Raw genomic sequence first — 12,870 nt, forward strand, 5'->3', positions numbered from 1 at the left:
AATTGTTGCCACGTGGAACGAAAACCTAAAGCTTGAAACAAGTTTAGGGCAATTACTAGGTCTTGAAACAATTTTGTCTTTCTCCCCTCCCATTTTGTTAACTTAAACTTGTTAAGGCAATTACTGCTTTAGCGAATAGATTGTGCCACGTGGCACAATCTCTTCAGTGATCAGAGTTTGCTCTATGACAAAACAAATTTTTTGTTTTTAATCTATAAAGCCAAAAAATTAATTATTATGGCCATTGGATTACATGATCTTTAGAAATCCAACAATTCAAAATCTCCCATGTTTTAAAGAATTTGCAGCATAGGCCTGCCATTTGGATTTTGTTGGATAACTCGCGTGCACTCAAGTGCAAAAAAATTATAACGTGAGTGACGTCAAACTGCCTCAGGCATTGGGTTGGACGATTTTGGCCCGAGTGAGTAGTTGTGCCTCTTTGCTTTTCAATGTAGCCATACTTGTTTGGACTGGGCTGGAGCAATTTTTGGGAGGGTGGAGATGCTCTTTTAACTTTCACTTGATAACCAATAGAGATGAAGGATAGAGGAAGGATGGGTACATATAATGGTTTACAAAATGGAACGAAAAGCTAAAGCTTGAAACAAGTTTAAGTTAACCACCACGGAGTGGCCCAATGGTGATGGCGTATTCTAGGTCTGTATTCCACAGGGCACGTGCTGAATTTGATTCGTGACGCTAGTGAATCGCACGATGGTGGCCAGGGAGAGGCTGAAATGCTTCTGTGAGTTTTCCCAGCCCCCAGAACAATGGACTGTCATGGCGAAGCCACCAGCTAAGCTCCTTTTAAAAAAACAAAAGTTTCAATTGTTTTCTCCTTTAAATTGTTTTTTTTTTGTTGGTAAATTACACAAAACTACCTCAACTATGGGTCGCACCACAATTTCATACCTTATGTTTTAAACATTGCAATGTCATACCTCCGTTAGGGATTATGTCAAATTGGTCGTTAAGTGATGATTTGGCAAATTAAGGGCTCATATATTTGCTGATGTGGCAGTCCACTTGGGCCAGGCATTAAAAAAAAAATATATATATATATATATATATATATATATATATCATTTAAAATAATAAAATTTTATGTCAAAAATTAAATAAAAATGAGTGGGCCCACCCCTTCAAATAACTAAAACCACCATCTTCTCCGACTTGCCCTCCGCTCTCACTGACCTCCCCTCTCAATCTGAAACCAAACCCTGAAACCATTCTCTCCCACGCCTCTGTTCAAACCACACTCTGGAGTTTTCCTGGCCTTCTTCGTCATCTTCTTACTCTCATAACGTACAAAACACCATTCTCTTGACTCAGCTCCACAGCCTGAATTCAAATCCTCAATCACCGAGTCAACCCGAGCTTTTCGGTTCATCGACAGCTTCATCTTCACCCTCTTGACGAGCGCATCGTCACGATCCTCTTTGGTCAAACTCTTTCGGTAAAAAGGGGACAACGTAATGTCAATGGCATCGAGGGCTGAGGTCTTGAATCCCTAAGCATCGAGGGCAAGAGCTTTGAGGATGTGGGTAGCAGTGTCCTTAAGGTCGAGGGCGATGGCCTTCTCGGCCTTGTCAAGGGCCTGCTGAGAGAGGGAGGCGGAAAAGGAGCGTGAATTGACAAATCGGGACTAGGCGAGAAGCTGGGCGCCGAGGACGCTTGGCTTGGGCAGCAGATTTGTTGCAAAAATAATAACAGAGGTTAGCCAAGAGCTTTTAGGGGATGCTGTGAATGGAGAGAAAGACAACAACGATGAGGATTAGGCCAGTTTGGAGGAGAATGTGATTCGCGAGCCAGTACCGATCAATTGGTGCAGATTCATCTATTTGGGAATTGATGCATAATAATTTGGATTGAAGGAATCCATGAGTGGGTGTTTGGGATTCGGGTTAAGGGAGAATTCAGAGATAGGGGAATTGGTTTCAGGGTACTAAGAAGAAGGTTGGCGAGGGCAGAGGGAGGTCAGAGAAGTAGGTGGATTTGGTGATTTGAAGGGGGTGGGCCCACTTTTTTATATTTAATTTTTGAAATTTTTTTTTTTAATGATTTATTTTATATATAATTTCTTAATGGCACAAGTGGACTACCACATCAGCAAATATATGGGCCCTCCATTTGTCAAATCATCACTTAACAACCAATTTAACAAAATCATTAACAGATGTATGACATTGCAACGAATTCATAAATTGAGGTATGATAGTGCAATGTTTAAAACATGAGGTATGAAATTGTGGTGCAACCTATAGTTGAGGTAGTTTTGTGTAATTTACCCTCTTTTTTTTTGTCAAAACCTTCAAATTGTTGTTTAATACATTCATATAGTTTGCCCTCCAATTTATGCATTCCCTTTCCTCTTCTCATACTTTTCCTCTATTTTAGTGTCAACAGAAAAAAGAAAAAAGAAATACTAAAAATTAAAACCAACATGGTAATCGGAAGAGCAATTTATATGGAATGAGTTCACTGCATGTTATATCTCAATCCAATAATATAATGTCATGTGTTAAAAACTTGCACACATCCTCATTTTATTATAACATTGACGCAACGGTGGCGATAAATCTGTTCCGAAAAGAGTACCTCTACCACCCATGTAAGACATACAAATCATAAAAGTGCTTTCCTTAAAACATGAAAAGTTGACTTTTCAATGGACCATGAGGTTTAGGGTTTAGTGTGTCCATTTACTTTCTGAATGTGATGATAGTAACAGATGAAGCAAAAATGGAAAGCCGCACGAAAAAAAAAAAGGAGATAAATTACATAATACCTTCTCAGGTTTGAGATCTATTACAATCTTATACAACATCTTTAAAATATTTCACTTTCATACCTTACCTACTATTTTATTTCAATATAGTACATCTGTTATATTTTCCATCTATTGATTTGTTAAGAGCTGACGTGACTGCCACCTGTGTGTCACGTGGTAAAAAAATAATTTTTTAATTTAAAAAAAAAAACCTGAATCTTCTCAAAAAAACAAAAAACAAAAAACAAAAAAACAAAAAAAAAAAAACTAAAAAACGCAAAATCGAACACTCCACCCGGCAAAAATCCTAGCATCTTCTTTTTATTCCCCACAACCCCAAATTCCCCCCAAAACCCCTCAACCCAAACCCTAATTCCTCCCCCCACATGAAGAAAATCCCAATCCAATTCAATCTCAATTACCTCAAAGCCCACCAGAGAAACCCCAAATTTTGGTTCCTCAATCCCTAGATTTCCCACGCCTCCGTTGCCCACACCTTATCAATCTTTAGCCTTCTCCCCCATCCCCTCCATGAACGACACTCTCTCTCCTCTGTCGTCCCCCAACGACAGCGTCGATACCTATGAGGCCTAGTACGGCAACATCCAGTACCTTCTCAACATCTCCACCATCGGCTCCTTCTTTTGCGTCTTCTTTTTCATCTTCGTCAAGCTTCGAAGCGACCATCACCGCATGCCCGACCTGTCCACCCTAGTCGCCAAGCTCCTCGCGGTGTGGCACGCTACCTGTTGAGAGATTGCACGTCACTGTGGCATTGACGCCACCCAATTTCTGTTGATTGAGGGTGGAAGCTGCGGGTTACTGTTGTCCATGACGATTAGAAGGCTCAGCTCGGGAAGAAAATGGAGGTGGGGTGGGTTTTGCATTTTTCGGAGTACCCATGATGATCTGAATCTCAATTTGCTTAACGATGTACTCATGCACCCATCTACACACCCACACCACCGACGACACACCACTACCACCGTGGACTCTTTCTCTCATCTTTGTGGCGCTAGGTGAAGCCTAGAAACCGAGAACTAGCTCCGGCGAACCCCGTGAGTTTCGAGCCAAATCCCGACCGACTCTGGCCATCCCACGACCAATCTAAGGTACAAAACCCTTCCCTTTGAGTCTATGCTCTTTTTCATATGTAGATCGTACGGAAAAGCCGACAGAATGAGAGAGAATAGTGACTTGAGAGAATGAGAGAGTCCACGATCGTGGTGTGGGTGTGTAGATGGGTGTGTGCGTGGGTGTACTGTTAGGAAGAGAGTCCGAGAGAGAGATAGAAAGTGAAATAGTGAGAGAGAAAAGTGACCTGAGAGAGTGAGAGATCTCGAATGATTTCTGGGTTTGGGTTTTTCTTGTTTTTTTTTTAATAGGTTAATATTATAATGTTTTTAATGTATAATTTTTTTTTTGCCATGTGGCTACCACATCAGGACAAATGTGGCAGCCACGTTAGCATTTAATAGACCAATGGATGAAAAATCTAACAGAGGTAAAATAACATGTGAGGTATGAAAGTAAAATGTTTTAAAACTATTGTATGGGGTTGTAATAGACTTTAAACCTGAGGGGGGTATTATATAATTTACCCAAAAAAAAAATATCTTGGGTAAGCGCTTCCCTTCTATGTCACAGTCCGCTCAAGAGACACACAAAACGATCCTTACCTTCATTCGAGTCCTCCAAAATAGGCTTGTGTAGGATCCAAATGCAGGCTGCCTTCCTTGTGTATGTCTTGGACGGGCGAATGACGTGTCATGAAAGCTCTGTCCGAGAATATCTCAACACACTTATAGCACGTTTACGTGGCCATAATCGGAATCAAAATAAGGAGTTGAATTCCGATTACGGAGTATTGAACCGTTTACTAATTTTGGAGGAATCAAAAGTGTGGTGGGGCCCACACAACAGAGGGAATCGAACTCCCCAAATTGAAAGATTGAAATCCCTATATAGATGCGGTATTTGAGTTTCGGGAGATTGAGGTAATGGGAATGCATTTGTCCTACCTATTATGCCCTCTGATTATTTTTATAATTTCAAGTCTACCACTCAACTCACCGCTCCCCACCGCTCCTTGTGCACTCTGCTTCATGTGGCACACATCACCTTCCAGTTCCACCTCCCCGTGCGACCTTCACTACCCAAACCCACCAACTCACCCCCGAGCGACCTTCACTACCCAACCCATTAGCTCAAGCACTACATCCACGTATCCCGAAACCGGATTCAAAAATCAATCACCCAAACCCTAAAAATAAACAATTCAAACCAGACCAAAACCCACATATGCGGTGAAGCAACCATTCAAAAACCCAAAAAATTATGAAATACTTTGCAGGGAGAAGAGGTGGTGGCTATGGGGTAGGGTGAGTGTGGAAGATGGAGGTGAGGGTAGGGATAAAAGATATGAAAAATTGCAGGGAGAGAGGAGTGTTCTATTCAAATGGGTTTGAATAAGGGCATTATTGATACCACGGGTCTCCTTGAGGAGGAAAAGAGAATTGTGGCTCTGGTGAAGAGCACGGGTACTTCCAAGGGAAGCAGGGAAGGATGAGATTTGCAGAGATTTTCTAATAAATTTGTATACAAATTTAATTTTTTTGAAGAAGGGCATTATAGTAATCACATTGGTTTTCATTCTGATTTAGGTGAATTAGTAAACAACTTATATGAATTCAGTACTATTTTTATTTAGATTCCAGAATATTTAAGTGAACAACTTCAACATGAATCTGATTTTGATTCCTCATTTAAATTCCTCCTCAATTCAATTCCTCTTGTTTTGATTCCGGTTATGTAAATAGGCCATTAGACAAGCACTTTGGTTTTCTTTTACTTTTTTTTAATATGGCAATTTTATACACAATGAACTTTTCCATTCTGCTTGATTGAAATTCCCTTTTGCTTGATTGAAACTCCTAAACCCAAACTCATACACCACAAAAACTGCTATAGGAAGCAAAAGAAAAAAAAAAAAAAGGAAAAAAATATTACATGATTAGTCAAAGTACTTGCATATTGTCTAGCTTAGTTTGCTGCACAGCTGAGCTTGGATTCACTTCATCGTCACTGCTCCCCATCTCCTCGGCCTGATAAGTTGAGTGAACACCATACAACAGATAGAACAATGTTATGAAACATGACCATATCGCAAACCGTTCGAACGAGAACTTCTTCAGCGTGGTCATGAGGGACACATTAAGGAAGATGGACAGTGCAGCAGGCCATGGCATGAATGGCATTGACCACCCTATATGATGGCGAACACAAGGAACTGCGTAGTTGAAGAAGGAAATGATGATGATCGTAGACACCCCGAAAAGCGGTAGTCCCCACCGTTGTCGCTTAAACTTCAATGACATGGAAAAGCCAATAGCACTAGACGATAGGAGGAAGAGGAACAAGAGAGTTTGAAATGGAGGGTTTTTGCTGATGATCACGTATCGCCGGTAAACGAGAGCATTGGCCACAAGGTAGAACACCAAGAGCGTGCCGATGGAGATCATATCAATCACTATTTCGAGGTCGGTGAAGAGCGCAATTGATGCTGTACAAAGTCCTGAATCATATATATATATATAGGAGAGAAAAGGATCCATCAGTTTGTTTTGTTTTCTGCTCTCTTTTTTTTCTTTGAACTGTTTATAATTTTGTATGATTAAAGGGTGCATTTTCAGCACTTCAAAAATCAAATCAAGATAATTACTTATAAGTGTTTAAGACGTCAATTTTGATCGTAAAATTTAACTCAGACAATCTCTAATCTTCATCGGAGGAATTTTTGTGTGTGCCAATTATACATAATTTTAACCTCTCCATTCTCCTCTATCACATGAAGAAGAAGAAAAAAAATTCGAGTACTGGTCCTTAAACTCAAAATACATGAGTATTGATCTTTAAACTTGTCACAATGTGTAGCAATGATCATTTTTGGGTAAACCCATTAGAACTTTTGTCCCTTATTTTTCCCTTTAAACCATTTATTTTGAACGTAAGTTCTAACCGCGTTACCATGAAGAACCACTTTTCAATGTTGTGACACGTTTCAAAAACTAATACTCACGAATTTGTAATACAGAGACCAAAGCTGCTGTTGATCCAAAATTTGAGAAACAATATGCTCCAATTTTCTCAAGAAAAATCTGACATTTCCTTATTGTAAGGGAAGAAGATTATAGAGAAGTAAAGCAATTATAAGTCATATATGTGTGTGTGTGTGTGCGTGCAAAGATTTAGGAAATTACCCAAGAAAAGGGTGGCATTCAATGGAGTGCCTGTTGACGGATGGACCTTAGCTAACCATGAGGGCACCAGCCGGGCCCTTCCAATGACACAGAGGTACCTTGCTTGACCTAACATTGCTACTAAAAGTGAAGCAACAATCCCCAAGCTTGCACCTGCCCCTACCACATTGCTTGCCCATTCCCAACCAATCTCTTTGAATGCATTTGAAAATGCCACATTCTCTGTTATCTGTCAATCCATGCATTTCAACAATTAACTCCATATCTTCATTAGAAATGCAGCAAAAATACTACTCTAAGCTAGACTAAAAAGAGGGAGAATTTAAAACTCAGACACAGTGTGTTGAAGATAAAAGCACTATCCACCAGAGCAAATCCACCACTTGCGTATAGTACTCTTTTGAAACAAAACGTGTTACTTACCTTGTTGTAAGGAACCATCAAACACAAGGACAAGGCCATGAGGCAATAGAGCACAGAGGTGATGACAACGGAACCAATGATTCCAACTGGCAAGCTCGTCAAAGGGTTTTGGATCTCTTCCGCCATGGTTGACGCCGAGTCATAGCCGATATAGCTGAAGTAAACCCTAGCTGCCCCATCAAGAACACCTGTAACACCATAAGGCGCAATTCCTTGAGGCTTCACCAAGTTTTTGGAAGTCCCATTGCAGAAGCCAGCAATTATAATAAATCCAAAGAAAACTACATGGAAGACTGTCATAATTAGGTTCAATAGGGAGCTTTCCTTTGTGCTGCAGTATTAATCCAAAAAGAAATTGATATAAATCACCCATCATTTTCAAGATTAACTCAAACAAATTAAAGATACTATCACTTGAGAACCCAATAACACTTGGGAAATTATTATCAATATGTAATGATAATATACTAGAAAATATATTTGGTAAGTGATAAATTTTTGGACTTTTTTTAGTGTAAAATACACTAAAAAGTTCTAGCCAGTAGCAAAATGTTGAGCACATAGATTCTGAAAATATGACAGTAAAATAAGAATATGATGAGGTAGAATAATATATATCAGAAGGAAGGAAAAAAATTATAGGAAGAGATGTTACCTATGGCAAAGGCAGAGAGTGAGAAGAAGAATAAGAGCAACAGCCGGGAAGTCCAACATATCATATCCCTTTACCAAACCATTCACTTCTACTCTCCATATGCTTGAATTTTCTCCAAATGCAGAGGATAAATACTCAGTAAAGCTTCTGGCAACAGCCGCGTTCGACAATACGTACTCCATGAGTATATTAGCCCCGGCAAAGTAACCAACAAATTCTCCTTCATACAGAAATAAAGGTAATTAACAAAGAAGAAAATGAAGAAATATTGATTACATATATTTTAGCTAGTACCATGGACCTAGATAATTATTTAAATGTTCAAACGTATGTACGTACCGAAGGTCAATCGGAGATAACTAAAGGCACCACCGGCAACTGGGATTTGGACAGAAAATTCAGCGTAACACAAGGAAGAAAGTAGGGCTGATATTCCGGCAATGATATAGGAAATGAACACGGAAGGGCCAGCAGTCTGACGGGCGACAGGGCCAGTTGTGACAAAGACTCCAACACCAAGCATTCCTCCAACGCCAAGGGCCACCAGATCATACCACTTGAGTTTCCTTTTCATGTCTGCCCCTGACCTTTGCCTCACTTGGTTCAGCTCTTCGTCTGGGGTCCACGTTGCAAGCATTCTCCTCCTAAGCCTGTGGGGTGTTTGGGACAGCGAATGAAGATACTTGGAGAAGCAAATGGCGGCGGCGGTGGTGCTGTTGCTGGGTGCTGTACTTTGGCTGGTGGTGGTAGCCATGCTTTTTGTGCTACAACTTACAATTAGTTAAGTGCTTTGGCTTCCATGGGACAGCTGGGTATGAGGGGTTTAAATATGCATTTGGGAAATGGTCTATTGCTTGATTCTCTCACTAAAGGTCGAAATGTGAGAACCCAAATGAGTGTCCCAACCTTTAGTGAAAGCATGCACCAAGTTTTCCATGGACTTATTAAAATGACCGTTAAACCCTCCTCTCTCTCTCTCTCTCTCTCTCTCTCTCTCTCTCTAATAGGCACACACGTCCAGTACACTAGACTACATACACACACACACACACAAAAATATCTTTTGAGTGTCCCAATAAGTAGTCCCCAAAGATCTGGTTCTTTGTGTTATAGGAGAGACAAAAACAATAACAAAGTTTTATCTCATTAAATGGACTTAGCTATATGAATCCTAAAATGTTAATGTGCTCAGTTTTGCGTCAAGTCTTCCGTTAGCTTCAAGTACTTATGTTTTTTCTTTCAAAGTCTTCCTAAGTCTTTCTTTACCTCTTTTACCTTGATTCTCTGTCTCACAATCACATGTAGAAAAAGGCGCAAGCATTTTGAAATGAGGAATCATGCAAAATGTGAAACATGAAGAGGAACATTGACCCAATATATCTTTTGGAATTTCCTCATCACCAGAAACTTTGAGAAGATGTGACAAGCATCCATTCAAACACTTTGTTAAAGCAGCTAAAGCCTAAATGTTTCCTTCCTCTCACAGTCTCTGTGTCAAGAATAATTAAACTTGATTCATCAACACGATATAAACTAATATATCTTTCACTATAGCTGCCGATCGACACAGTTGTAATGACCAACACCCAATAGATACCCATGTATTTTGGTGCAAAACAAGTGTTTGTTAGTGAGGATCTGATTGGTCAATATCCCTTCTTGATTTTATTTCAAGGTTCTGATCGATATGCTTCTCCATAACTGTAGGGTTACATCAAGGCTCATCCTTAAGTCCTTACCTTTTTGCATTGGTAATGGATGAGTTAACGAGACATATTCAAGATGGTATTCCTTAGTGTATGCTTTTCGCAGACGATATAGTGTTGATAGATGAAACTCAGGAAGGGGTAAATGCGAAGCTTAACCTTTGGAGAGAAGTGTTGGAATCTAAAGGTCTTCGCCTAAGCCGATCAAAGACAGAATATATGGAGTGTAAGTTCAGTGCAAATGGAGGCCAAAATGAGTTAGGGGTGAGGATCAGAGATCAAGAAGTACCAAAGAGCAACAGCTTTCGCTACCTAGGATCTATCTTGCAAAAGAACGGAGAATTAGATGGAGACCTCAACCATAGAATACAAGCTAGATGGATAAAGTGGAATAGTGCATCCGGCATGTTGTGTGACGGTTGTATGCCACTGAAGCTCAAGGAAAATTTTTATAGGACGGCAATAAGGCCGGCGATGCTGTATGCACAAAATGTTGGGTGGTGAAGCATCAACACGTCCATAAAATGGGTGTAGTGGAGATGATGATGCTTTGTTGGATATGTGGGCACACGAGAAAGGATAAGATTAGGAATGAGGATATCCGAGGTAAAGTAGGAGTAGTCGAAATTGAAGGAAAGATGAAAGAAAATCTGTTACGGTGGTTTGGACATGTGCAAAGAAGGCCTACTGACGCTCCGGTTAGAAGATGCGACTACGGAACAGAGGTCCAGGGCCGAAGGGGTAGAGGAAGACCTAGGAAAACTTTGGAAGAGACTCTAAGAAAAGACTTAGAGTACTTGGATCTAACGGAGGACATGACACAGAACCGAGCGCAATGACGTTTTAGGATTCATATAGCCAACCCTACTTAGTGGGAAAAGGCTTTGTTGTTATTGTTGTTGTTGTTATGATCGATATGCTCGACCATAATGATCAACTCCAGAATGATTTAGTGGATGTATATTTTTGGGGTCAATTTAAAATTATGTTTAAGGCGCCAAACGAGTGGTAGCCTGTCATATAGAGAGAAAGAAGCTTTAGAAAGTTTTCTCGATAGTGCTTTAAATATATAAAAAAAAAATGTTAGAGAGATCATATTAATATTGTATTACATTGGTGTATCTTCTTATATGTCAAGTAATGTGTACATACATGTGAGTTATTAAGTTTATCTAGATAGTGCTTTAAATATAGAAAAATGCTAGGAAGATCACATTATTGTACTACATTGGTATATCATTTGATATGTCAAGTAATGTGTACATACATGTGAATTATTGAGTTTATCTCAATAATGCTTTAAATACAGAAAAATGCTAGGAAGATCACATTATTGTACTGCGTTGGTATATCATCTGATATGTCAAGTAATGTGTACATACATGTGAATTATTGAGTTTATCTCGATAATGATTTAAATATAAAAAATGCTAGGTAGATCACACTATTGTACTACATTGGTATATTATCTTATATGTCAAGTAATGTTGTACATACATATAAATTATGGAGTATATCTCATTGATGTTAATTATATGAATTATTTGTCACATTATGAGGTACAAAATGTGACCTCCCAACTGTTACTCTTACACGTATAGTTATCTTTACATTAGTTTTGTTGAGTATTATTCCACATAAATGTAAAGTCCTGCATCAAGTACAATACACGACCATGGCCCTCTCCATTAATAATTTTCAATTGTTGGGGTACTGATCCATTATTATAACAAGTTTAAGCTTTGATGTTAAGCAGATGGCTTTGTGCAGAATCATAGCATATACCTTTCAAGCAATAAAACATGAATTTAATTTCATCCGGTAATCCATGCAGACTGAATCAACAAATGATTCAAATTATCGTGCTTGAGCTTAATCGGCACCATACTGCCTATATTCTTGATCATAAGAGAAGTGATTGAATTCGATCAGTTCGAACCAAAAAAATTGGTGATAACTGGATACGGATCAATTATAGATGAAGATTCAGAAGTAAAAGCCATGAGATCAGATAAGAGAGAAATTAGAAACAAACTGTCATGATCGCAAGAAAGTTACAGAAGCGAGAAAGAAATCTTGAAGTATCAATGTGGAAGGTAGTGGCGATGGATATCATAATAGAAATTGATTTTCTCATTCCAAGAAATGATAATTACAACTCGGTTTACATACACCTCTATAAATTCACTCAACACATAATTAGTTAATTAAGCCAACTACGTACACTAAGATAACAGCTCTAACAATCTTGGCTTAAGTTGTTGAGTTGTTGAATGTTGATAATTGTTGACTTGTACAGCTTTTGACTTCATATTCTGTGATGATGTGGCAGATTCAGATGTAGTCTCTTTACATACAAACTTGCAAATTAATTGAATCGATTGGTAAATGAAATTCAAGCATCTTGAGCATAGCCCTAACAATCATTCGTCCATTTCTCATTAGCTTTCAAAATTTGGCTTGCTGCTACACTTTAATCAATTTTTCTCAGCTAAATATATATATATATATATATATATATATATATCTTATAGCTCTAGCTAGCTAGGGTTTACAATTCAGGGATGTATTAGGCCATTAGTTTAGCAATTTCTTAGCGGGTATATTCTACGTAGTGGATTAATTTAATCCAACTCCATGCCCAGCTATTATATACTTGGAATAAAGAAAAATGCTTCTGAATCCTGATCATCTTAAGGTTGTGAGAATTGGTTCACTTCAACCTGTAGGAATCCAAGAAATTACTTTGCTAGCAGCTCAAAAAGGCTTTTATGTAACGTAGCTTTCGGTAACAGATAGAAAGTGGATGCATGAGAATCTGTTTTAGCAGTTAAGAAAATTGTAAAACATAGATACATGCACTAGGGTTCTAGTGGTGCCTTAGATATAATCACAATGTGAAGATAATATCTTGTTGTCTCTTACAGTAACAAGTAATAAAAAAAGAATTCTCTTTTATGTGTATCAAATCCAATATACTAGTTAGGAGCATAGGCATTGAGGATAATGAGGAAGGGAATTAGGATCCACTTCAAATCAGAACTATAATCTTTT

The 12,870-nt window shown here is 38.8% G+C and overlaps 1 protein-coding gene across 1 annotated transcript; it reads right to left on the reverse strand.

The window, feature by feature from the left end:
* Positions 1–5,336: 5,336 nt before the first annotated feature.
* On the reverse strand, positions 5,337–8,897 carry LOC126617959 (cationic amino acid transporter 6, chloroplastic-like). The gene is made up of 5 exons (XM_050286037.1): positions 8,450–8,897; positions 8,111–8,330; positions 7,456–7,786; positions 7,033–7,261; positions 5,337–6,347 (listed from the first exon to the last, which is right to left on the reverse strand). Exons 1-5 carry the CDS (start codon positions 8,862–8,864, stop codon positions 5,791–5,793), a joined length of 1,752 nt encoding a protein of 583 aa, XP_050141994.1. The 5' UTR covers positions 8,865–8,897; the 3' UTR covers positions 5,337–5,790.
* Between the last annotated feature and the right edge of the window lie 3,973 nt (positions 8,898–12,870).

This window comes from Malus sylvestris, chromosome 4 (assembly GCF_916048215.2).
Source record: "Malus sylvestris chromosome 4, drMalSylv7.2, whole genome shotgun sequence".
NCBI lineage: Eukaryota > Viridiplantae > Streptophyta > Magnoliopsida > Rosales > Rosaceae > Malus > Malus sylvestris.